We start from the raw sequence: 24,722 nt of genomic DNA, 5'->3' as shown, positions 1-24,722 counted from the left end.
TAGCAGTAACTGGAGCAGGAAACTTTATGATGTTACTTCAAAACTAGTGTTGCCTCTGAAAGCTGACCTAGCAAATTAGTTCATTCAAAAAGTAGATTCAATACACAAGGCCACAGAGAGACAGAGCCAGTACTGGGGAAGGGCTGCCACAGCCTCCAACTTCCCTCCCCTTCCTGCATCTGCTACTCCCTTGGTCTGTCACTCTCCTGCTCCTTTCTGCCAGGACCCAGGTCACTGCATTAACGTAATCACCCAGGTCCCGGAGAGAGACTGACCCTGGTGCAGGGCCCCCCTTGAAGGCTAGGCCCAGGGAATCTTCCCCCCCACCCCCACACTCTCAGCGGCCCTGTCAATACATACCTCCTTTGTCTCTACTGGAGGAGGTTTCCTTTGTCAATGCAGATAACCCAGATGGGTCATACATAGCACTTAAGTATCCTGGTACTAATTGGTGCTTGGTCTACATTCAGTACATTATTTAATTCGGAGCACACTTAATTATTGTAATGCTATGTACTGTAGATCTAGTCAATTAAACATAAAATAAGAAGATAAGAACAGACATACTGGGTTAGACCAATGGTCCATCCAGCCCAGTATCCTGTTTCCAGCAGTGGGCAATCCAGGTCACAAATACATGTCAGAAACCCAAATAGTAGCAACATTGCACGCAAGATTCTGGGCTAGATGGGCCATTGGTCTGACCCAGTACAGCTATTCTTATGTCCCCCTCTACACCAGAAATATCATCAGGAATCCAGGCTCAAATCTAGGCCTGTTTGTCTGACATTTCTGCCTGGATGTCCCACCACCACCTGAAACTTAACATGGCCAAGGCAGAGCTTCTCATCTTTCCTCACTAAATCCACTATCTCCTGTCCTACTACTACTATTAATCATTTCTATAGCGCTACTAGACGCACGCACCGCTGTACACATTATAGGCAGGTACTTTCTCTGTCCCTAGAGGGCAGCACTGTACACATTATACGCAGGTACTTTCTCTGTCCCTAGAGGGCAGCACTGTACACATTATAGGCAGGTACTTTCTCTGTCCCTAGAGGGCAGAACTGTACACATTATACGCAGGTACTTTCTCTGTCCCTAGAGGGCAGCACTGTACACATTATACGCAGGTACTTTCTCTGTCCCTAGAGGGCACCGCTGTACACATTATAGGCAGGTACTTTCTCTGTCCCTAGAGGGCACCGCTGTACACATTATACGCAGGTACTTTCTCTGTCCCTAGAGGGCAGCGCTGTACACATTATACGCAGGTACTTTCTCTGTCCCTAGAGGGCAGCACTGTACACATTATACGCAGGTACTTTCTCTGTCCCTAGAGGGCAGCACTGTACACATTATACGCAGGTACTTTCTCTGTCCCTAGAGGGCAGAACTGTACACATTATACGCAGGTACTTTCTCTGTCCCTAGAAGGCTCACAATCTAAGTTTAATATATGCCCACCACTGGAGAAAAAAATTTAAATAAGAATTTTTAGAGGTAGAACACATTAGCACTGGCACATTTTCAACAACTTCAGATCTATTTCATTTAGAGATGCTTTATGCTATTTAAACAAAATACTTCTTCTTTAAAGATATTTGTCCGACAGCACTGTCTGTTCTAGACATATGATCCAGGCATTAATACAATGTAAAAATATGCGAGAACCATGTGTGGTTTAAAATAGAAGACTAGTACATTTATTGACCGAGAGCAAACATTGATACCATTTTTAGTCAAAACTTAGGATGGATTCTGAGTATATACCAGTTAAAGAAAAACTACATGTAAGCCTAAAGCAGCATAAGGGCTTAAAGGACTGAATTTTCTCATCAAAGTGATTCCTATTAGAAACAAAAGGTGTTTTGAAGAAAGCTCCTTTGGTTTCAATGATGATTGTATCAATTGTGTTTGATGTGTAGTTAAGTTTATATTCCAGTAGACAATAACTTATGGTGGTCCAGGATATTCAATACTATTCTTCATTATATTTTAGTTGAAAGATTCTATCAGCTACATCTTTAATCCAATGTTATTTCCTGGTTTTATCATACCTTGAAAGTCATGTACAAACACAACCTCTTTATTTTTTAATTTTATCAACATTTGATATTTTCAGTAGTAAGTTGTGGAAAACCACCTTGATAGGCTTTTTGATCTCAAAAGGCTTTCAAACAAGTCTTTTAGATAAATCACGTAGAGTAAATGGCAATATTGCAAATAGGATATCACTGTAGACAGGAGTCTCACAAGGATCTGTCTTGACTGCAATATTGATTAATATTTACTTGTGAACTAAGAATAATAATGGATATAAATGCTGGTTTACTCTATATATACTGGCTATGATCAAAACACTGTATGAAAGCTATTAACCAGCAACTGACAATAGGAAAAGTAAGCTTGTGTTCAATCTGAGGACATCAGAAACACTGGTTACTAACTATAACTCACAATTGGCTGTCCCTCAATGCTTGCAAGTTGATGATGTACAGTTATCTATCTGGTCTCAGATATGTTATCAGAACATGTTGTTGCTGTGAAGTGTTGACTCAAGGTGACCCTGTGGATAGTTGACCTGCTTCAGTCAGGCAGATAATTGTCTACAGAATGGTACCCCATAGCTTCTGTTATTGTACTGATCTGTTGCATTGCTGGTCTTTCTCTTTCTCTGTGTGTGTGACTAACGCTGCTATCTCAACATTTGTGAAGTTTCTTTTGATTCCGAATACATTTCTTTATTAGCTTTCGAAGGTTGCCCTTCTTCGTCAGATCGGAAATAAGCAGATGTGCTAGCTGACAGTGTATATAAGTGAAAACATTCAAGCATTACTATGACAGTGTGACAGGGTGGGAGGATGGGGGTGGGTCGGAGGTATGCATGGGGACATCAAAGCATATCATTGATATTCTAACAGGATGGGTGTGGATAGGTGAGGGGTGGAGAGAAATACAGCTTTATGGTTTATAATGGGCTAGGAACCCCAGATCCTTGTTAAGTCCTTTCTTAACAAGACATTGTACCAGTGACTTCACAGTGAGAATCCTGAAAGGTAACTTTAAAACCATACAAGAACGTAAGACCTTTTGAAGTCAGAATGATTGAATATTTTAACACCCAACAGAAAGGACTTAACAGGGATCTGGGGTTCCTAGCCCATTATAAACCGTAAAGCTGTATTTCTCTGTTGATCACCCCACCCCTCACCTATCCACACCCATCCTGTTAGAATATCAATGATATGCTTTGATGTCCCCATGCATACCTCCGACCCACCCTCATCCTCCCACCCTGTCAGATTGTCATAGTAATGCTTGAATGTTTTCACTTATATACACTGTCAGCTAGCACATTTGCTTATTTCCGATCTGACGAACAAGGGCAACCTTCGAAAGCTAATCAAGAAATGTATAAAGTTATGTCCAATAAAAAAGGTATCATCTTATTTTCTTTTCCATGTTTTATATTGTTTGATTTCTATTGATAACCTTAAGGGTGAACTAACACGGCTACCACACTCCTATACTTTTGATTCCGATAAATGACAGAAATCAGATGTCTTTTAAAAGCAAGCATTTTATTTGTAACAAATAAATAAATTCTACATTACTTTGCTTAAGTATAATCAACTTGTTTCTTTGGATTGCACTCAGATATGCCAAGGGTGACCCACTACAATGAGTAAGACTGAAGGTCAGTGAGTGAGTTTTTCTAGTGATATTTCCAAGGTATCAGTTTGGAAAGATCTGTGATCTGTATGCTGTTTTGCTTTCTAAGTGCTGCTGAGGTTGAATGATTCTCAACTGGGACACACCAGACGGACAATGCTGGCATATGTAACATACTGCATACATGACCCTCATGGAGCTTTCGACTGACACGGTATAGCAGTTTTTACAAGTTAAATGTAAACATGATCTGCATCCATAAAACTCCAACCTCCATACAACAACAGGTACAGATCAGAACTAGCAAATTTCTCCATGGAAGTCACCATACAAAAAAATAATCTGATTCTCATGCCATCTGAGCAATAGCAACATGAATCTCTTCACTACCAGACAAAACCTGGAAAAAAAAAATACTAATTCAGCATACACGTAACAATTATGCTATGCAACAGCAGCACTAATTCCTATGATTCAAACAGCACAGAACCTATCCTCGAATAGACAGCACTGGGCCCTAAAATGCCAGTACACTGGTACCTGCATGTAATAAATGTAAACCACTTTGGCTGTACCACAGAAAGACAGTATATCAAATCCGTGACCTTTTACTGGTAAAACAGGACTGCATGCAAATCTCTCTCATGAATATTCATTGTGGAGATCCTGAAAACCTGACTGGTTCGGGTGCCTCCAGGACCAGGTTTGGGAATCACTGCTATAGGTCTCTGCAAAGAAAATAAATGCAAACAGAATACCGCACCCTCAATCCCCTGTGGTGGAGCATTTCTTTCTCCTTCCCTCTGTCCAGCACGTCTCCCTCCATTCCCCTCCCCTCCCTTGCCTGAGGTCTGGTATTTCTCCTTTCGCTCCTCTTCCCCCAATCTTCAATCACGCATCTCTCCCTTTCTTTCAATATTTATCTACATTAAAACTTATTTTTACGGCTAGAGGTCGCTTGTAGTGGTGGCGATTCATACATACGGGCTGCAGCTAGCCCTACAGCCATCCCTCTGACATGTCCTGCCTCACTGGAAACAGGAATTTAAGAACATAAGAACAGCCATACTGGGGCAGAATTATTTTCCATGGCTTGATTCCAGAGGAGTTCCTTTCATTTAGGGTTACCGTACGTCTCAATTTCCCCAGACACGTCGTCCTTTTCAGGGGACTGTCAGGGGTCTGGGCGTTATTTTCCCGCGTTTGTCCGGGTTTCTGGGCTAGCGGGCTGACAGATGGACGGGCTGGCCTTCTCCCCCCTCCCCAAGCCTACCGTAGTACACCCTAGTGGTCTAGTAGCCTCTTCGGGACAGAAAACAACTCCACTCTTTCTTGCCTGCTGCCGGTGAGATCTCCCCACTACCGCCAGTTCTTAAAATGACTGGCGAGACTTTGCAGAAGTCTTGCGAGGCCACCGACTGAAGTCTCAGCAGTCATTTTCATGAAATGGTGGCAGCAGGGAGCTCAGCAGCAGTGGGCAGGAAAGAGTGGGGTTCTTTCCTGTCCTAAAAAGACCACTAGACCACCAGGGCTGCAAGGTAGGCCTGGGAGGGGAAGGGACAGAAGGGGAGCAAGCTGCTTGTGGATGGGAGGGAAGGGAGAGGAAATAGTACTATAAGACAGGCCAAAGTAGGAAAAGGTTCTTGTTTGAACACGAACTCTGGATCTCGATAGTTTGGCAGAAGCCAAGTCTTTCACCTGTTTCTTGCAATCACATTTACCTGTTATTGCCTGTGCAAACTGTGAATCCTCTGTGGTATGTCAGGAACCAGGTTCCTTTTATTTGTTTGCTTGAACTCCAAGTGTTTTTGGTGTGATATTGAGCTAGCAACCTGTGAGGGGGAACAGGCTGTTTGAACCACCCTATTAAAAGTATTTTTGCTCACTTTAAACCGTGTTCTAGCTGTGTTTGTGGAGGTCCTTCAGCCCATGCCCACTCATGCTATCACAGTGACCAAAATCAGGAAACAATACAGAAAGATGAAGAGAACCACCAGTATGGCAATAAAAGCCCTTTAGTGATCAATAAAAACCTGATGTGGCCATGTTTCAACATCGGAGCTCAAATTTTAAGAAATGTTGGTTGCAAACTGCAATTAGTCTGTGTTAAAACTAAATCTTGGCCAATCCCTCTCAGTTACATGAAGTAATGTTCGCGTATGCCCAGTAAACTTTGTTAAATTAAAAAAACAATCAAAGTTCGCTGGACATATGCTAACATTACTACCCTTCAATAAAACTACTACTAGAACTATTTGATAACATCAGTTAATGAATCTGCTCTAACACAGGAGGGAGGACCTGGTGTCTGTCATTACCACTAAACTCGACAGAATGCCACACCAGTAACTCCAGTAATGAGTACAAATCAAAACTGGCACGATTCTCTAGAATGGAGAAATTAGGTCTTACCTGCTAATTTGCTTTCCTTCTCTAGACCATTCCCTATGAGTGGGTAATATGCACTCCTACCAGCAGAGGGAGACAGAGTTATTGAACAGCGCTCCTGTATAAGGGACTGTGCAACCCTGACCTGTTCAGTAGTTTGAATAGCCAAGCAATACCTAAAAAAAAAAAAACAACAAAAAGAAAAACCTTCAACCACAAGGAACTGAACGCTTAAAACACCACCAGAAATTGAGCTCCCAGAAGGAAAAGAGCACCAAAAAGAATAACTGGAACAAACTTTAATAAAAAAACACAGATGCAGTTGCAATCCCAGACAGAAGATGGGTAGGCTCAGGAATGGTCTGGAGAGACTCAAGGAAAGCAAATTAGCATGTAATACCTAATTTCTCCTTCCTTATCGTCTTCTCCAGACCATTCCCTATGAGTGGGAAGTACCAAAGCAGTACTCACAGAGGGTGGGAAAGCCCCCGGAGCAAGACGGATGCCCCAAAGGAAGCATCCCCTCATGCCTGCACATCCAAACTGTAATGCTTGACAAAGGAATGCAGTGAGGACCAAGTCGCTGCCTTACAAATGTCCTGTGGCAGAATGAGAGAGTGTTCTGCCCAGGAAGAAGCCTGCGGATGTGTAGAATATGTCCGAAGAACCGTGGGCACCTGTTTGCCCGACAACAGGTATGCGGAAGAAATTGCCTCCTTGATCCAATGTGCGATGGAAGCCTTGGAAGCTGCCTCCCCCTTTTCGAGGTTCCCCAAACAAGATCCAGAGGCGGTCAGACTTCTGAAAGTTCACTAACGCAAACAGCAACGCAAAGCCCGACGAACATCCAGCTTATACAACCGAGGGGACTCATCCCCCAGGAAGGAAGGCAAGGAAATAGACTGGTCGACATGGCTTACGACAGAGCCTGCAACTCGTAAATACACAGCACCGAAGTGATAGCCACCAAAAAGACCACCTTAAGCGTAAGATCCTTAAGCGTAGCCTGGGCTCAAACGGGGCTTGAACCAAAGCTGACAGCACCAAATTCAAGTCCCAGGAAGGGACCACAGGGCGTATGGGAGGGCGCAATCGCTTAACCCCCTGGAACAAATGAGAGACATCTGGATGAAGGGCTACCGATTTTCCCTGAAGCGGACCCCCAAAAAACAGGCAAGCACCGCCAACTGAACCCAAAGGCAACTGAACCAACAGGCAGGACAGCGACAATCCTTTCTGCAGACCTCCCTGTAAAAATTCTAGTAGATAACCAATGGAGGCCCTCAATGGCTGCACCTCCTGCTCTTCGCACCAAGCCTCACAAACATGCCAAACCCGAACATAAGCCAAGGAAGCGGACCGCTTCCTGGAACTCAGAAGGGTATGCACCACTGCCACCGAGTAGCCCTTCTTCAACAGTCGTGCCCACTCAACAGCCAAGCCGTAAGCGAGAATCGAGCCACGTCGGGCATCTGGGTGGGTCCCTGAACCAACAGACCCTCCTCCGAGGGAAGAGGAAGTGAAGAGTCCACTTGCAACCGCACGAGATCCGCATACCATGGTCGACACGGCCAATCGGGAGCCACCAGAATCACGCAACCGACATGACCCTGGATACACTGAAGAACCCGACCGGAGTGGCCACGGAGGAAACACAAACAAGAGGACTCGATGAGGCCAGGGCTGTGCCGACGCACTGAGACCCTCCGACAACAGCTCCTTTCTGCGGCTGAAAAACCATGGAGCCTTGGCATTCTCTGCTGTGGCCATCAGATCCATTACTGGGGTGCTCCACTGATCGAATGAGCTGAAAGGCGAATGGGGCTAACGCCCGATCCCCTGGAGCCAGATGATGCCAACTTAGATAATCCGCCTGTAGGTTGGATGCTCCCACAACATGTGCTGCCAAGAGAAGCCGGACGTTCTGGCCATGATCAACGCCACCTCCTGCGCTAAGAGAGAGCTTTTGGTCCCCCCCTCCCCATCGACTGACGTAAGTGACTGCTGTCACACTGTCGGAGAGAACTCGGACATCGTGAAACAGGAGCATCGGCTGAAAATGCAATAGAGCAAGACAAACTGCCCTGGTTTCCAGACAATTGATGGACCAGCAAGACTCCTCTGCCAACCAGGAGCCCTGAGCAACTTGTTACTGACACTGGGCTCCCCACCCAGTCAGGCTGGCATCCATTATTACTAACACCCAGTCCGGAGTGTCAAGGGACATGCCCCGGCTCAGATGATGACAATCCAGCCACCACTGAAGGCTGAGCCGCACTGGACGATGGAGAGAAACTCTGCATGAGACAGAGTCCACCTGAGGGGACCATCGAGCCAGGAGGGTTGCCTGAAGAGGCCTCATATGTGCCCGTGCCCATGGCACCACCTCGATGGATGCCACCATAGACCCCAGCACCTGCAAAATATCCCACGCTGACGGAGCCTGGATCGCCAGCAACCAACGTACCTGGGACTGGATCTTCAGGATGTGCACTGCCAGAAGGTGCACCAAGCCCTTGTGTGTATTGAAACGCACTCCCAGGAATTCCAAAGACTGAGAGGGAACCAGCAAGCTCTTGGATGCATTGACAATCCATCCCAACTGCTGGAGAAAGAGAACCACTCGACCTGAGGCTGTCCAGCTTTCCTCTGCCAACTTTGCCCCGATTAACCAATCGTTCAAGTAGGGATGCATCAAGATCCCCTCCCAACGCAACTGAGCCACTACCACCACCACCAACTTGGAGAAGGTCCGTGGTGCTGTAGCAAGCCCGAAGGGCATTGCTCAAAACTGGAAATGTTCTCCCAGGACTGCAAAGCGAAGAAACTTCTGATGGTCCAGAAGAATAGGAATATGAAGGTACACCTCTGTAAAATCTAAGGACGTGAGAAACTTCCCCAGCTGAACTGCCATGATAACCGACTTGAGGGTCTCGATGCAGAAGGGCAACACCCACAAAGCCTGACTCACACTTTTTAGGTCCAGAATCAGATGCCAGGAGCCCGCCTTCTTGGGTGCGACAAAGTAAATGGAATACCTGCCAGAACCTCTCTCGCCTGGGGAAATGGGAACCACGGCCCACAGAGCCAGAAGACGATCCAGGGTCTGACATACAGCTCTGGCATTCAGCGGTGACTTGCAAGGAGAAACAAGAAAGGCAACTGGAAGCGGATGGCGCAACTCCAGGGTATACCCGTACCTGACTACATCTAAGACTGGGCAACACAATAATAATGGATGATTTCAATTACCCCGATATTGACTGGGTAAATTTATGTATTTATTTATTTATTACACTTGTATCCCACACTTTCCCACTAAAAGCAGGTTCAATGCAGCTTACACAGTAGTAGGTAATACAGAATTTTTAGACATGGTAAGAAACTAAGTATAGCATAGTGATAGTATGAATGGGTAGGTAGAGATAGATGATGGAGAGGGGGTAAGGTGGGAGATAAAGATGGTCAGTGTCGTTGTCTCTTCGGTGTGTGTTAGGTAAATGGGTTTATAAGGTTAATCTGGGTCTTTTGGTTAGGCTTGCTTGAATAAGTGGATTTTTAGTGCTTTCCTGAATGGTAGATGGTCATGGATTGCTCGGATAGATCTAGGGAGTGCATTCCAGAGTTGGCTGCCCAGGAAGGAGAAATTGGATCCAAAATACGTTTTGTACTTGAGACCTTTACAGTTGGGGTAGTGCAGGTTGAGGTAATGTCGCGAAGATACAGACATGTTTCTTGCTGGGAGGTCAACCAGATTTGTCATATAGTCCGGAGATTCACCGTGTAATATATTATGGATTAAAGTGTGGGCTTTGAAGTTGATGCGCTCTTTGATGGGGAGCCAGTGTAATTTTGCATGAAGAGGAGTTGCACTCTCAAAGCATGATTTGCCAAAGATGAGTCTCGCTGCTGTATTTTGGGCAGTTTGAATTTTTTTCAGGATGTGGGCTTTGCAGCCTAAGAAAATACTGTTACAGTAATCAACGTGGATAAGTACCGTGGATTGCACCAAGTTCTGGAATGTTTTCAGGGGTAGATATGGTTTTACGCATTTCAATATCCACATCATTGTAAACATTTTCTTTGTGATGGATGTGGCGTGGTTCTCGAGGGAGAGGTGTAACATCGGGGCATGCTAAGGAGGTAAAATTCCTTGATGAAATCAAGGACAGCTTTATGGAGCAGCTGGTACAGGAGCCGACGAGAGAAGGAAAAATTCTAGACCTAGTCCTTAGTGGAGCGCATGATCTGGTGCGGGAGGTAATGGTGCTGGGGCCACTTGATAACAGTGATCATAATATAATCGGATTTGATATTAGATTTGAAGTATACATAGGAAATCAAATACGTTAGCATTTAACGTTAAAAAAGGAGACTATGATAAAATGAGAAAAACGTTGGAAAAAAAAACTTAGAGGAGCGACTGCGAGGGTAAAAAATTTACATCAGGCGTGGATGCTGTTCAAAAACACCATCCTGGAAGCCCAGGGCAAACATATTCCGCGTATTAAAAAAGAAGGACGAAAGACCAAACGACAGCCGGCATGGCTAAAAAGTGAAGTGAAGGAAGCTATTAGAGCTAAAAGAAAATTCTTCAGAAAATGGAAGAAGGAACCAAATGAAAATAATAAGAAACAGCATAAGAAATGTCAAGTCAAATGCAAAGCGCTGATAAGGAAGGCTAAGATGGACTTCAAGAAATAGATTGCGTTGGAGGCAAAAACACATAGTAAAATTTTTTTTAGGTATATTAAAAGCAGGAAGCTGGCAAAAGAATCAGTTGGACTGCTAGATGACCGAGGAGTAAAAGGGGCGATCAGGGAAGACAAAGCCGTAGCGGAGAGATTAAATGAATTCTTTGCTTTGGTCTTCACCAAGGAAGATTTGGGTGGGATACCGGTGCCAGAAATGGTATTCGAAGCTGACGAGTCGGAGAAACTTAATGAATTCTCTGTAAACCTGGAGGATGTAATGGGGCAGTTCTTTAAACTGAAGAGTAGCAAATCTCCTGGACCGGAAGGTATTCATCCCAGAGTACTGACAGAATTGACAAATGAACTGGTGGAACTATTGTTAGTAATATGTAATTTATCATTAAAATCAAGCGTGGTGCAAGGGGCCCGCAACACTGGGAAAAGGAGGAAGAGTTTTATTAGAGTGTGGGGATCCTATTTAAACATAATCTCGCCATGGTCTAGAAGCCAGATGTTGAATGATTTGGGATGAATGTAGTGTGAATGAGAGGGGAGGGGGGGGGGGACTAGTGTTCTGGGGGGTATTGAGTCCTCATTTTATTATACAAGTTGAGGAGCATGGTAACCGTGTTAGTCCACTCTTAAGGTTATCAATAGAAATCAAACAAAATAAAATATGGAAAAGAAAATAAGATGATACCTTTTTTATTGGACATAATCAAGAAATGTATTAAGTTATATCCAATAAAAAAGGTATCATCTTATTTTCTTTTCCATGTTTTATTTTGTTTGATTTCTATTATATAAGTTAAATGCATGGAGATATATGTTTGTTTTCGGGACAACTAGAGATTGATTTCTCACTAATCAGTGGCATATCCTTAATGGTTGACCGAACAAAGGGTTGAGGGGTCCTAAGAGTGCAAGGTCCCTCACCTGAAACTTCATGCTGTTAACAACTGGAAGATGACACATAGCAGGATGACATATTGGCTAGGGCAAAGCGTTCTCCACAGAGGTTGGACGGCCACTTACTCTGAAAGTCAGAGGATGAGTGGGGTGGGATAGGGAGGAGACTGTTACGTGTTGGTAATGGGGGAGATGTACGGTTGTATTCCCACTATATTGTTTGATGATATTAGGGGAAGGGAGGGGGAGAAAATTGATAAAGTTTGATGACTGACATTAATACTAAGTCTATTGTTCAGCAACTTTTGGTGCCTGACGTTTGCATATTACAATTGTTGATGCTGTTTGTATGTCTGGTTATCAATAAAAATTGTTAGAAATAAAAATCGAGCATGGGGGGGAGTTTCAAGATGGCGGACGCAGCTTGAGAGCGTTCGTCGAGTCTCCCTGGACCTTTTTCCTTTTTTTTGATTTAAAAACAAGATTTCTTCAACTAAAATGCCCCATACTAAAAGGAAAGGGGTGGTCAAGAGCTTACCACCCGCAGCGACGACCACTCGATTGGTCCAGTCGACCCTCGACGCTTTCGCCACAAGCACGCCACGGGTGATAGCGGTGAGGAGTTCCGCTGTGGAAGGGGTCGGAGGAGCGACGGCTTCGCTGGAACAGGATACCATCACTCTATCCTCACCGGATATTTCCCCACCTCCGTGTCCCGCGAACTACCGAGAAGCGGTGGATTCTCCAACAACGTCCGAAGTTGACGTTGAGGATTATTCGGTGGCTGGCACTGCGGAGGCAGCGAACGGGAGAGGTTTTCAACAACAAGAGCAGGAAGCTCGCACGGAGGTAACCCTTGAGGCCATATGGGCAATGTTAAAAACTTTGAATCAAACAGTTCTAAAGGCAGCAGCTGATACAGCTTCTCTAGTGACTAAAGTAGATTCTTTGCAAGATTCTCTTGAAAAAATTAAACAAGATACTATTAAACAGAATGATATATTTCAACAAGAAATTTCTTCTATAAAAAATACAACTCTCTCCTTAATAAAGGATAAAACCTTTATTCATAGTAAAATAAATCAACTGGAGAATTATAATAGGAGACTTAACCTGAGAGTATTAAATTTCCCAAAAATGGTTGAACTGAGTGGTTTAGAATTATTTAAGAAATATCTTACTGAGGTTCTCAATTGTTCCCCCGAGATGATTCCTCCTATAAATAAAATATATTACCTTCCAATTCCACAGAAGAAAATGGAGGAACAAAGGAGAAAATCAGAAGCACAGGGAATGCAAGAGGATGGATTACAAAATTTAACGGCTTTTCATGAAAATTCATTACCTGAAATTCATACCCGTTCAACTTTGCTAGTTTCTCTGGTCTTTGAGCAAGACCTAAATTCAATTATGAAACTGTACTTTAAAAATGCTCAAAAAACTTTTTTGGGATCTCGCTTGTGGATCTACCCAGACGTCACTAGATTTACCCAGGAAAAAAGAAGAGAGTTTCTGTTATTGAAAGACGAAGTTAAAGCTTTGGGAGCTAGCTTTTTGCTAGCCTATCCATGTAAATGTCTAATCAAATACTTGGATAATAAGTACATTTTCTATGAACCTGAACAATTGAAAAGCTTTGTTGGATCAAAGAAGATTGTCAAATGACCTCTTGGATTAAGGGAAATAATGAAGTATTGACTACCTGTGGGGCGGTCTAGGTCCTATTGCCTAAATAAGAAAAATAATTTGTTTTTGTTCTCCTCATGTTTACAGAGCATATTCAAAAGCATGGATTAATGAGACAAAGTCAACATGGATTTAGTGAAGGGAAATCTTGCCCTCACCAATCTACTACATTTCTTTGAAGGGATGAACAAACGTGGATAAAGGTGAGCCGGTTGATATTGAGTATCTGGATTTTCAGAAGGCGTTTGACAAAGTACCTCGTGAAAGACTCCAGAGGAAATTGAAGAGTCATGGGATAGGAGGTAGTGTTCTATTGTGGATTAAAAACTGGTTAAAAGATAGACAACAGAGAGTAGGGTTAAATGGTCAGTATTCTCAATGGAGAAGGTTAGTTAGTGGGGTTCCCCAGGGGTCTGTGCTGGGACCGCTGCTTTTTAACATATTTATAAATGACCTAGAGATGGGAGTAACTAGTGAGGTAATTAAATTTGCTGATGACACAAAGTTATTCAAAGTAGTTAAATCACAGGAGGATTATAAATAATTACAAGAAGACCTTACGAGACTGGGTGTCTAAATGGCAGATGATGACATTTAATGTGAGCAAGTGCAAAGTGATGCATGTGGGAAAGAGGAACCTGAATTATAGCTACGTCATGCAAGGTTCCACGTTAGGAGTCACAGACCAAGAAAGGGATCTAGGTGTTGTCGTTGATGATACGTTGAAATCTTCTGCTCAGTGTGCTGCTGCGGCTAAGAAAGCAAATAGAATGTTAGGTATTATTAGGAAAGAAATGGAAAACAAAAATGAGGATGTTATAATGCCTTTGTATCGCTCCATGGTGCGACAGCACCTCGAATACTGTGTTCAATTCTGGTTGCCGCATCTCAAAAAAGATATAGTAGAATTAGAAAAGGTGCAGAGAAGGGTGACGAAAATGATAAAGGGGATGGGACGACTTCCCTATGAGGGGGAAAGGGAAGGGAAATGGGGCTTGATATACCGCCTTTCTGAGGGTTTTTTTTTTTGCAACTACATTCAAAGTGGTTTACATATATTCAGATACTTATTTTGTATATTTTGTATATTATTTTGTATTTTGCTGTATTCCTTAAAGATACTTTGATTTTGTCTCGTATAACTCTTCACAATGTAATCCATAACCGAATTGTAACAAATTGTACTTCCATCACTCATAATGTATTGTAAGCCACACTGAGCCCGCAAAAAGGTGGGAAAATGTGGGATACAAATGCAATAAATAAATACCAGGGGCAATGGAGGGTTAAGTGACTTGCCCAGAGTCACAAGGAGCTGCAGTGGGAATCGAACTCAGTTTCCCAGGATCAAAATCCACTGCACTAACCACTAGGCCACTCCACTAGGCTAAAGTGGCTAGGGCTCTTCAGCTTGGAGAAAAGGCGGCTGAGGACAGATATGATAGAGGTCTATAAAATAATGAGTGGAGTTGAACAGGTAGATGTGAAGCGTCTGTTTACGTTTTCCAAAAATACTAGGACTAGGGGGAATGCGATGAAGCTACAATGTAGTAAATTTAAAACTAATCAGAGAAAAGTTTTCTTCACTCAGCGTGTAATTAAACTCTGGAATTCGTTGCCAGAGAATGTGGTAAAGGTGGTTAGCTTAGCAGAGTTTAAAAAAGGTTTGGACAGCTTCCTAAAGGAAAAGTCCATAGACCATTATTAAATGGACTTGGGGAAAATCCACTATTTCTGGGATAAGCAGTATAAAATGTTTTGTACTTTTTTGGGATCTTGGCAGGTATTTGTGACCTGGATTGGCCACTGTTGGAAACAGGATGCTGGGCTTGATGGACCTTTGGTCTTTCCCAGTATGGCAATACTTATGTACTTATGAGGGAGCTAATAAAGGCGAGCCATGGCAAAACTGATTCGTAAATGCAAATCGGGAACTAGCCATTCCGCCTCCACCAGTTCCTTCAAATCCTCATGATAAGGAAAGGTTTGTGGAGGTCTACAAACCCCCTTAAGAAACAGGTCCCTTTTCTGGGACACCTGAGGGGGATCTTCTGACAACTTAAGCATCTGAAGTACCTCTGCCAACAGGGAGGACAGCTCTTGCCTTCTAAAAATGCGTACTACCAAAGGATCCTCACCTAAGGGAGCCGCTGAGGGTTCATCCAGGGATTCTGCATCCCAAAATTCTCCCCCCTCCGCCTCCGCATCTACCAGAGGATCTGAACCAAGGAAGAGAGCCTTCTCCAGATACTCCATGCCATAAGTACATAAGTAGTGCCATACTGGGAAAGACCAAAGGTCCATCTAGCCCAGCATCCTGTCACCGACAGTGGCCAATCCAGGTCAAGGGCACCTGGCACGCTCCCCAAACGTAAAAACATTCCAGACAAGTTATACCTAAAAATGCGGAATTTTTCCAAGTCCATTTAATAGCGGTCTATGGACTTGTCCTTTAGGAATCTATCTAACCCCTTTTTAAACTCCGTCAAGCTAACCGCCCGTACCACGTTCTCCGGCAACGAATTCCAGAGTCTAATTACACGTTGGGTGAAGAAAAATTTTCTCTGATTCGTTTTAAATTTACCACACTGTAGCTTCAACTCATGCCCTCTAGTCCTAGTATTTTTGGATAGCGTGAACAGTCGCTTCACATCCACCCGATCCATTCCACTCATTATTTTATACACTTCTATCATATCTCCCCTCAGCCATCTCTTCTCCAAGCTGAAAAGCCCTAGCCTTCTCAGCCTCTCTTCATAGGAAAGTCGTCCCATCCCCACTATCATTTTCGTCGCCCTTCGCTGTACCTTTTCCAATTCTACTATATCTTTTTTGAGATACGGAGACCAGTACTGAACACAATACTCCAGGTGCGGTCGCACCATGGAGCGATACAACGGCATTATAACATCCGCACACCTGGACTCCATACCCTTCCTAATAACACCCTAATGCCAGCCAGACGTGGCCTCTTGGACCCGAGTGCCTCAACTGCAGACTCCAAGGGCCCATCCCATGGAGAAGGGTCCGGAGAACCCGCTGCAACATCAGGAGAAATTCCTCGCTTCAGGCAATAAGCCTGATGGAGTAGCTGCTGAAGCCCCTGAGGAGTCCTGCCGCGACATCACCAGTGGCTCCTCAGAGAAAGAAGGGACCAGCGGCGGAAGCAACATGGCGGACCTTCCCGCCAAAACTGCGTCCGTTGTGGCATGGGAAGGAGTGCTCTGCACCTCTGACCCTTCAGCTGTCAGCCCAGGAATCGTAGCTTCCCCTACCGCCACCAGAATACCCAAATCTGCCACCTGCTCAGAACTGGACCTCACCTCCTCGCAAACCCTGTGTAAGCCGGTGCTAAGGGAGACCATACGGCACGGCTTCTCAGACTGCACCGTCATCAGAGGAGAAGGGCGGGAAGAAAAGCATCCTACCACCAACCTCCCTGCAATCCTCCTAGATTGCCTTGGTTCTGGCTTCCCTTTTTTTTTTTTTTCAAGATTACAGTTGCAAAAGTGAAGGCACTAAAAAATGGCACCAAGAAACCAAAGCACTCACTGCCCCCCAGGTGTTTCCTATGTTATACATACATACTGTACAATTAAAAGGAACAACTCATCAGTTCTCAGTACAACTTGATATGATTCTCAGTCCTAGGTCGACACCTATCATCTTTTCCTTCGACCTTTGTACTATCCTTACATGCACAAGCCTAGCTCAAGAACGCAAATATATCAACTGAGCACATATGCATCTGTCCTGATGAGCAAATTGGCAATAATCTTGTTTCCTACTATAACCCCTGTTGGTCCTGGGCATCTGTCCTATGGTCCACTGACCCAAAATTCTCTATCTGGGGCACCCAACCGACTAATTCCGTTTTAATACGCTTTTTTTTCATGGAGAGAATGGTGGATGCTTGGAATGCTCTCCCACGGGAGGTGGTGGAGAGGAAAACGGTAACGGAATTCAAACATGCGTGGGATAAACATAAAGGAATCCTGTTTGGAGGGAATGGATCCTCAAAAGCTTAGCCGAGACTGGGTGGCAGAGCCGGTGGGGGGGGGGGGGGGGGGGGGGGGGCTGGTTGGGAGGCGGAGATTGTGCTAGGCAGACTTCTACGGTCTGTGCCCTGAAAATGACAGATACAAATCAAGGTAAGGTATACACAAAAAGTAGCACATATGAGTTTATCTTGTTGGGCAGACTGGATGGATCGTGCAGGTCTTTTTCTGCCATCATCTACTATGTTACTATGTTACAACGCAAAATGATTATCCTTAGGTCCCCATCTGGCTCTTCGCGATGCCATACTATGAAATGTAACCCTCTCATTTTCACCTTTAAAAATGTTGACCAGACTTTGGCTCGTACCTATTCCCTAGCTATTGATAGTACAGGTCGTGATCCTATGATCCGCTTTCGGATCAAGGTTACCGACCCACCTACGACTCCTGAACCCTGGTTACCCAAACCACACAAGCATCACTATGATCCCCAAATTCTTAATGCTAATTCTGTTCAGGATACCATATTCCATGAGACTGGATATGAAGATTTTAATACATGGTTAAACTGACTACACTACACTGCTTCTTCCCTTAAGATTTCTAACTGCTACATGTGTACAAGACCTCGTCCTACACCTGAATTATTTTCCTTTCCTTTCAATTTCAGATGACATTATAATACCTGTTTGTGTGGAGGAGTGGCCTAGTGGTTAGGGTGGTGGACTTTGGTCCTGGGGAACTGAGGAACTGAGTTCAATTCCCACTTCAGGCAGAGGCAGCTCCTTGTGACTCTGGGCGAAGTCACTTAACCCTCCATTGCCCCATGTAAGCTGCATTGAGCCTGCCATGAGTGGGAAAGTGCGGGGTACAAATGTAACAAAAATAAATAAATAAATATGCTATTGTCTTTTACTTCTGAACATCAACTTTCCACTTCATGCAAGTCTATTCACTCTTTACATCCTCCTTTGGCTTTTCATTCCTTGTTTCCTCCATTTGGTGTGCGTTTTAATCTGACTTTTCTATATGCTTGCGACGCTACACTACCCAGGCATATTCTCGCTTTCTAGGATACTTTTGACCCTTCTGACCTCCCAATACTTAATTTCTCTAGCCTCTCTATCCCACGTTCTGATGTATGGTGGTACTGTGGGACCAAGATTCTATATCCCATTTTGCCATTTCATTGGTTTGGTATATGTGCTCTTGTTCAATTAGTTATACCCATTGTTATTGCCTATCCTCACCAGGTATCTCGTGTCAAAAGACACGTTCCTAACTCTCCTGATGACACTATTTATATAGACTCTATAGGAGTTCCAAGAGGGGCACCTGATCAATTTAAAGCCAGAAATCAGGTATGGGCATGTCTAGAATCTACTTTGTTTTGGTGGGTCACTATTAATAAAAATGTTGATTGGATTAATTACACTTATTATAATCAACAAAGATTCATAAACTTTACTAGAAATGCCATTCAAGGCTTAGAGGCCCAACTTAGTGCCACTAGTCGAGTAGCTTGGGAAAATAGACTTGTTCTTGACCAAATGCTTGCCAAAGATGGTGGTGTTTGAATTGTACTTCATGGTCATTGTTATACTTTTATTCCCAATAATACTGACCCTGATGGTTCTGTTATGAAGGCATTGCAAGGCCTTTCTGCTTTAGCCAACAAATTAGCTACCAATTCAGGCGTTGATACTAGCTGGACATCCTGGTGGGATACCATCTTTTGGAACTGGAAAACCTTTCTTATGTCTATTTTTACCTCCATTTTGGTTGTCATTTTAGTTCTTGCTTTAATTGTCTGTTGCATTATTCCCCTGTGCTCGTGGGTTTGTCCTCAAACTTCTTGCTACTGCTACAAGGCAAAATATACTTCCTCCTTGAATGTTTTGCAGGCTTCCTGCTGTTGACCTTATTCATTTTAGTTAGAACATTTACTGCCTGTAACGCAAGTATACCTTTTCTTTTTTTAGAGAAGACATTTACTATGCTTATATTACTTTAGTTGAAGTATTATACATATATTCTTCTTTTATATGTATTTTTGGCTTTTTTAAATATTTTCTGCATATTTTCATGATTTTTTTCTATATGTTTCACCATTTCTGAATCTTGTCTTTATGAAATTGAATGTAATGTTTAAATTTATCCTCAGCATTTTCCTGGTTTAGCCGTTTATTTGTTACATGGGTTTCTCCTGTTAGAGCTTATTTAAGCTCCCCAAGCATAGATAGGTTTAGTTTGGGTTCCTTCCTTTTCAAACTGTTGTACCCTGCATCGATGGACATCGAATGGGCACCCTGTGGAATTATCTGTACAGGTGATGATTTCTCAATCATCAAGAGGGGAATAAACTGATTTGCTCTTTTCTGACACTGGCAAGTCAGATTATGACCCATGAACTGCATGTCTAAAGGCTCAAACTTAAGAAACCCGACAGCTGCATCTTTCTGGCTAAAAGCTCTGACTTCAGCATTCTGTGTAGCCAGAGCCCTTAATTCCTATACTTTCTGCTGGAACTGTGAATTCTGGGTCATGCTGACTTTTAAGAGCACTCTTCCCCCCTCCCTGACAAAGTTGGTGCCACTGAGACTACTTCACAAGGTTTGAAGGCGAAGAAGTATTGAGGATCTAGATAACACTATGATAAACATGGGTGCTGGGGAAATTCCTATAACGAAATGGCAATTACAATCTTCAGTAAAAGAAACTTTGGAAATGCTGTGTTCTATAAACAAATGTTCTGTGTGCTATAACATTTAGATAGTGTGTTCCATTTTATGTAAACAATACAGTAAGACAGAAATTAGCTGAGTAACACAGAAATCAGCTGAAATTGCAAGTTGGGAGGGGATTGATGCTCAATCCATTGTATATAAGGCACTGCTGTGCTGTATTAGACAGAGGCTGAGATCATCAACAGTGAGTGCATCTTTACCACAGTGATATCTCTTCCTCTCATAACAAATATTGCTATTTGTTATGGTCTAATTTCTTTGCCTAATTACTTTGCCTAATTGCGTTGTTATTATCTATAATAAAGACTATCCCTTTGGAAGGAACATAGCTTCTGTCCTTTCTGTCTCTTCTATCACGGTATCTTGGGGTGGATGTAAGGAGATAGAAACCCTGTTGCCTCACCTATCCAAATGGTGTATTTCTTATGGTAGGTAGAAATATATCAGATAAATAATTCCCACATAATTACAGCTCTCTCTGAGACTAGGTTGTCAGAGGGGGCCATGTAAGAACAGATGCCACTATAAACAATACATATATATATATTTTTATTTTTAAAGAGAATAGTGCTCTGTACCTACCAGGGGCCTTGCCTGAAGGAACTTCTCCCAGAGAAGGGGGGAGAAGACCAAGGCGCACTGCTAAAGGCTGAGGGGAGTGGGGGGGGAGGGACCCGGAGCCCGGAGTGTACACCCCCCAAAACAGGCACAGGGGCCAAGAGCCTGAGACCAATGCAGCTGTTTCTGTTCCAAGGAGGTTTCTTTTTGTTCCTTTTTCTTTTACTAAGCCACTAACTAAAATCAAGGGGCCAAAACTGGCATACCCACCAAAAACATGAGCAGGGTTGCACAGCACCTACCTCTGCTGGGAGACTAAGCAATACTGAGCAGGTCAGGGTTGCACAGTCCCTTATACAGGAGCGCTGTTCAATAATTCTCAGTCTCCCTCTGCTGGTAGGAGGGCATATTACCCACTCGTAGGGAATGGTTTGGAGAAGACAATAAGGAAATTTATATTCTGGTATCACCTCAATAACAATGACACAAACTCTCTCCAGAATCAAAGTAACAACAAAACCCTACAGAACACACACTCAGCACTTTTTATAGCATAGATGTATATAACAAAATAAATTACCTATCTATCTATCTATATATATATATGCACTAGGCTCTGGAACAACTGTGCACCTCCTACTGGCAAAACAAACAAACTGGACATATCTCTTAAAGAGAAACTATATGCTAGTTAACACCTCATTTTGGTTACCAAATACAGAATAATGGACCAGAATTTAGAAATAGAAACATGAAAATGCCTTAAAGCTGGATGAGAAAAATCAGACTTCCCTGAAAAGAATGAGCAGGAAAATTCTGTATAATCCTACTGAAACAGGAAAAGTGACTACAGCATTAATAACAATCTGACAAAGGAGAAGAACCTAAAAGTTGTTCGATTTTGTTGTATACTCTGCAATCCTGTCAACATATTATATATAAAACTTTATGAATATGTTGTCAGACCATTTAAGTTGGTGGACTCTGCTTGGTATGTCTTGACAGGACCCACTCCTGCCTGCTGGAAGTCTGTTGCACGTTGCAGGCCTGTGTTTCCTTGTTCTTGTGGCCATGTCAGATCGATAAGGCGGCATGTTGCAGAATTCACAAATTCGGAAGCTGATCGCTGGGTTAGTCCACTTGAGCTCATGGAATAAACAATCTAAGGTGATCTTTTTTAGTTATTCCAATAAAGTAATCACCTCATACTTTTTTTGCAGACCTTTATATCCACAGGGGCTAAAGAAAGAGTGCTTCTGCGATGGGCCTGAACTTGCGCTGATGCACCTGCTGGAGAGTACTGTCCCATGGAGGCCCTGTGCAACCACTTCCAGCCTCTTGCAGTGCTTTCTAAAGACCCAGAGCGGATTATTTGTCTGTCTTGAGCAGATTTTAAGCTCAGTGGAGCAGGGAAGGCCTTTGTGTACAGCATTAAAGAAATAATAAGTAGAAGTAGAGGAGCCGTCCAGAAGTGCTCTTAGGAAACAGTCCATATTTCACTTTCATAGAACCAAACCCTAAAATGGCCACCGAAACACATTGTACAGAGCAGTACAAAGGGAGTACGTAGTCCCCCCTTAGCTATATTACTGGCTGCTCATTGTCACAGAGCCCTATTAGATGTATTCAGTCCATACCTTGTTACCATGTGTTTGCATATGTCATCAATCGGGTGATGCCTGAAAAGGCAAATGTCAGTGACTGAGCATTGCTTCTTCAGACTCTCTGCTGCAGTGAAAAGACAGAGACGGAGCTCTCGCTCCTGCGTGAATGCTAAGGACAGAGGATGAGGAGATCCTATTCCTGCACCAGTCCTTAGTCCTTCGCTTACTATTTCAGTGCTCTGTTCTTGGTGAAAGGTTGAATTTGGGGGTAAGGCTCTTCCATTATACATAAGAGTCCTTATTAGACGTATTTAGGTGAATCTCAGTATATGACTGGTAGGGGTTCCTTGGAGGCTGGCAGAGTTAAAGGAAGAGGCACCTTTCTCGGTACTCCACTGGCAGGAGCTCTTCAGTGAAGAGAAGGACGCTCATCTTTATATACACCACTGACCAGAGCTCAAAGGGTAGCAGATTACAGAAGGTGGCATGTGTTTGGGTATTCCACTGCCTGGGAACCGCTGGAGGTTAGGAGACATACAGGACACAGTTCATCTCTTGGTATACTATTGGCTGGAGTTCCTGGAGGCTGGCAAGAATACTGGGAAATTCCCAACTCTTGGTACATTATTGGCTGGAGCACCTAGAGGCCGGAAGGATTATTGGAAAATTCCTATCTCTTGGTATGTTATTGGCTGGAGTTCCTGAAGGCTGGCAGAATTATTGAAAAAGTCCCATTTCCTGATACATTATTGGCTGAAGCTCCTGGAGGCTGACAGGATTACTGGAAAATTACCATCTCTTGGTACATTATTGGCTGGAGCACCTAGAGGCCGAAAGGATTATTGGAAAATTCCTATCTCTTGGTAGGTTATTGGCTGGAGTTCCTGAAGGCTGGCAGGATTACTAAAAAAGTCCCATTTCTTGGTACATTATTGGCTGAAGCTCCTGGAGGCTGACAGGATTACTGGAAAATTACCATCTCTTTGTACATTATTGGCTAGGATGACTGGAAGGATTACTGGAAGCATCCCAACTTTCCACACATAAGTGGTCAGGATTTTTCAAAGGTGGCAGGCATTCACGAGTCAAGATTACACGACAACACAAGTCCATGACTCAGTACACTGCAGTCAGAGCACGTTAAACACTGATCAGGTGACAGGAGGTGGTCTGTGTTTTGGTACATTGTTGCCTGAAGTTCTTTGAAAGTTACAGGAGGAAACCCCTTTCTCAGTACACCACTGGCTGGAGAACTTCTGAGAATACCAGGATTAGATGAATCAGCCTGTCTTTTGGTATGTTACTGGCACAAGCTCAGGGTCTAGCAGATTACAGAAGGTGGCCTGGCTTTGGGTACACCGTTGCTTAGAAGCTGGCAGAATAAATTTTAAGAAGCAGAACGCCACTCACAGGAGTTCCTCACAGACTGGAAGCTCAGAGATACTTTGAAGAGCTTGGGTACAGACACTGCATCACTAGCTAGGAAGGATCCGTGAGCGCTGGATCGATCAGATGAAGCAGGACTTGTGGCAGGACAGATGATTTAGTAAAACGTTGGAAGTTTGGACAAAGAGGATTTCACAGGAGGTATTTAAGCCTAAAGTGTGCAAATAAGAAAAAAAAAATCTTATATAATCATGTAGAGAACAAAACAGCGAGTATAGAGAAGTACCAAGAGAGAGTGAGGCATGCCGGAAAGAGAACAGTTGACTAAGGAGAGCCAGGAAAGGAGGGCCTGTCAGGAGAAGAAAGGAAAATGTCCTACCGAGTACATTTGGAAGGGGAGAAAAAGAAGCACTGGAAAGGAAAAGGTCAACTGAGAGGGAAAGGGAAGAAGAGCAGCAAGGAAAGGATTTCCCAACTGAGGCAAGATGGAAGAGGAAGCCTTGAAAAACAAATGGGGAGAGTTCCCAGGCAACAGCCCAATTGTACAACACTGTCTACTCTCCCCTATACCTCTCAGTGCAGGAAGAGAGAGCTCACGGGATGGAGTGAGATAAGCCGCCATCTGCTCTCCCCTATACAGCTCATGGGATGGTGGGGCACACTTATCATGTCTTCCCTATACCTCTTAGTGGACAGCTCACAGGATGGAGTGGGTCACACTGTTATCTTCTCTATGCCTCAGTGCAGGGAGGGACTGCTCACGGGACGGAGTGAGTCACACAGTTATCTGCTCTCCCCTATACCTCTCAGTGCAGGGAGAGACAGTTCACGGAACAGAGTGGGTCATTTCGCTCTCTGCTCTGCCCAATACCTCTCAGTGGACAGGTCACAGGATGGAGTGGGTCACACTGTTCTCAGAGGACAAGCAGGCTGCTTGTTCTCACATGTGGGTCGACGTCCACGGTGGCCCAGGAATCGGAAATTTTGCAAGCAAAATAAACAAAAGGTTTTGCCAGAGTTCTGGCGCGTGAATTGCGCTCACCACGCATGCATGGACGACTTCCCACCCGC

General features: G+C 43.7%; 2 protein-coding genes across 4 annotated transcripts in view; both read right to left on the bottom strand.

The window, feature by feature from the left end:
- KLC4 (kinesin light chain 4) overlaps window positions 1–24,722 on the bottom strand; it is a 230,714-nt gene that overhangs the window by 25,178 nt on the left and 180,814 nt on the right. For 2 of the 3 annotated variants that reach the window (XM_030195692.1, XM_030195693.1), the window contains exon 14: window positions 20,450–23,862. The exons of the other annotated variant lie outside the window; for it this stretch is intronic. In XM_030195692.1, coding sequence (XP_030051552.1) covers window positions 23,857–23,862 — 6 coding nt within the window. In that variant the 3' untranslated portion in view covers window positions 20,450–23,856. Of the gene's footprint in view, window positions 1–20,449; window positions 23,863–24,722 lie in introns of those variants that run through there. 3 annotated transcript variants of the gene reach the window in all.
- Window positions 5,561–9,640, bottom strand: LOC115465299. The gene is made up of 2 exons (XM_030195697.1): window positions 8,483–9,640; window positions 5,561–8,383 (listed from the first exon to the last, which is right to left on the bottom strand). The coding sequence occupies exon 2, from the start codon at window positions 7,843–7,845 to the stop codon at window positions 6,937–6,939; it is 909 nt and encodes a 302-aa protein (XP_030051557.1). The 5' UTR covers window positions 7,846–8,383; window positions 8,483–9,640; the 3' UTR covers window positions 5,561–6,936.

This window comes from Microcaecilia unicolor, chromosome 3, assembly GCF_901765095.1.
Source record: "Microcaecilia unicolor chromosome 3, aMicUni1.1, whole genome shotgun sequence".
NCBI lineage: Eukaryota > Metazoa > Chordata > Amphibia > Gymnophiona > Siphonopidae > Microcaecilia > Microcaecilia unicolor.
The sequence above is the reverse complement of the archived record's forward strand: the minus strand, read 5'-3'. Positions and strand labels throughout refer to the sequence as shown.

Bases quoted from the DNA above. Each gene is read 5' to 3' on its own strand.
- LOC115465299 (XM_030195697.1), bottom strand. From the start codon at position 7,845: ATGGATCTGATGGCCACAGCAGAGAATGCCAAGGCTCCATGGTTTTTC.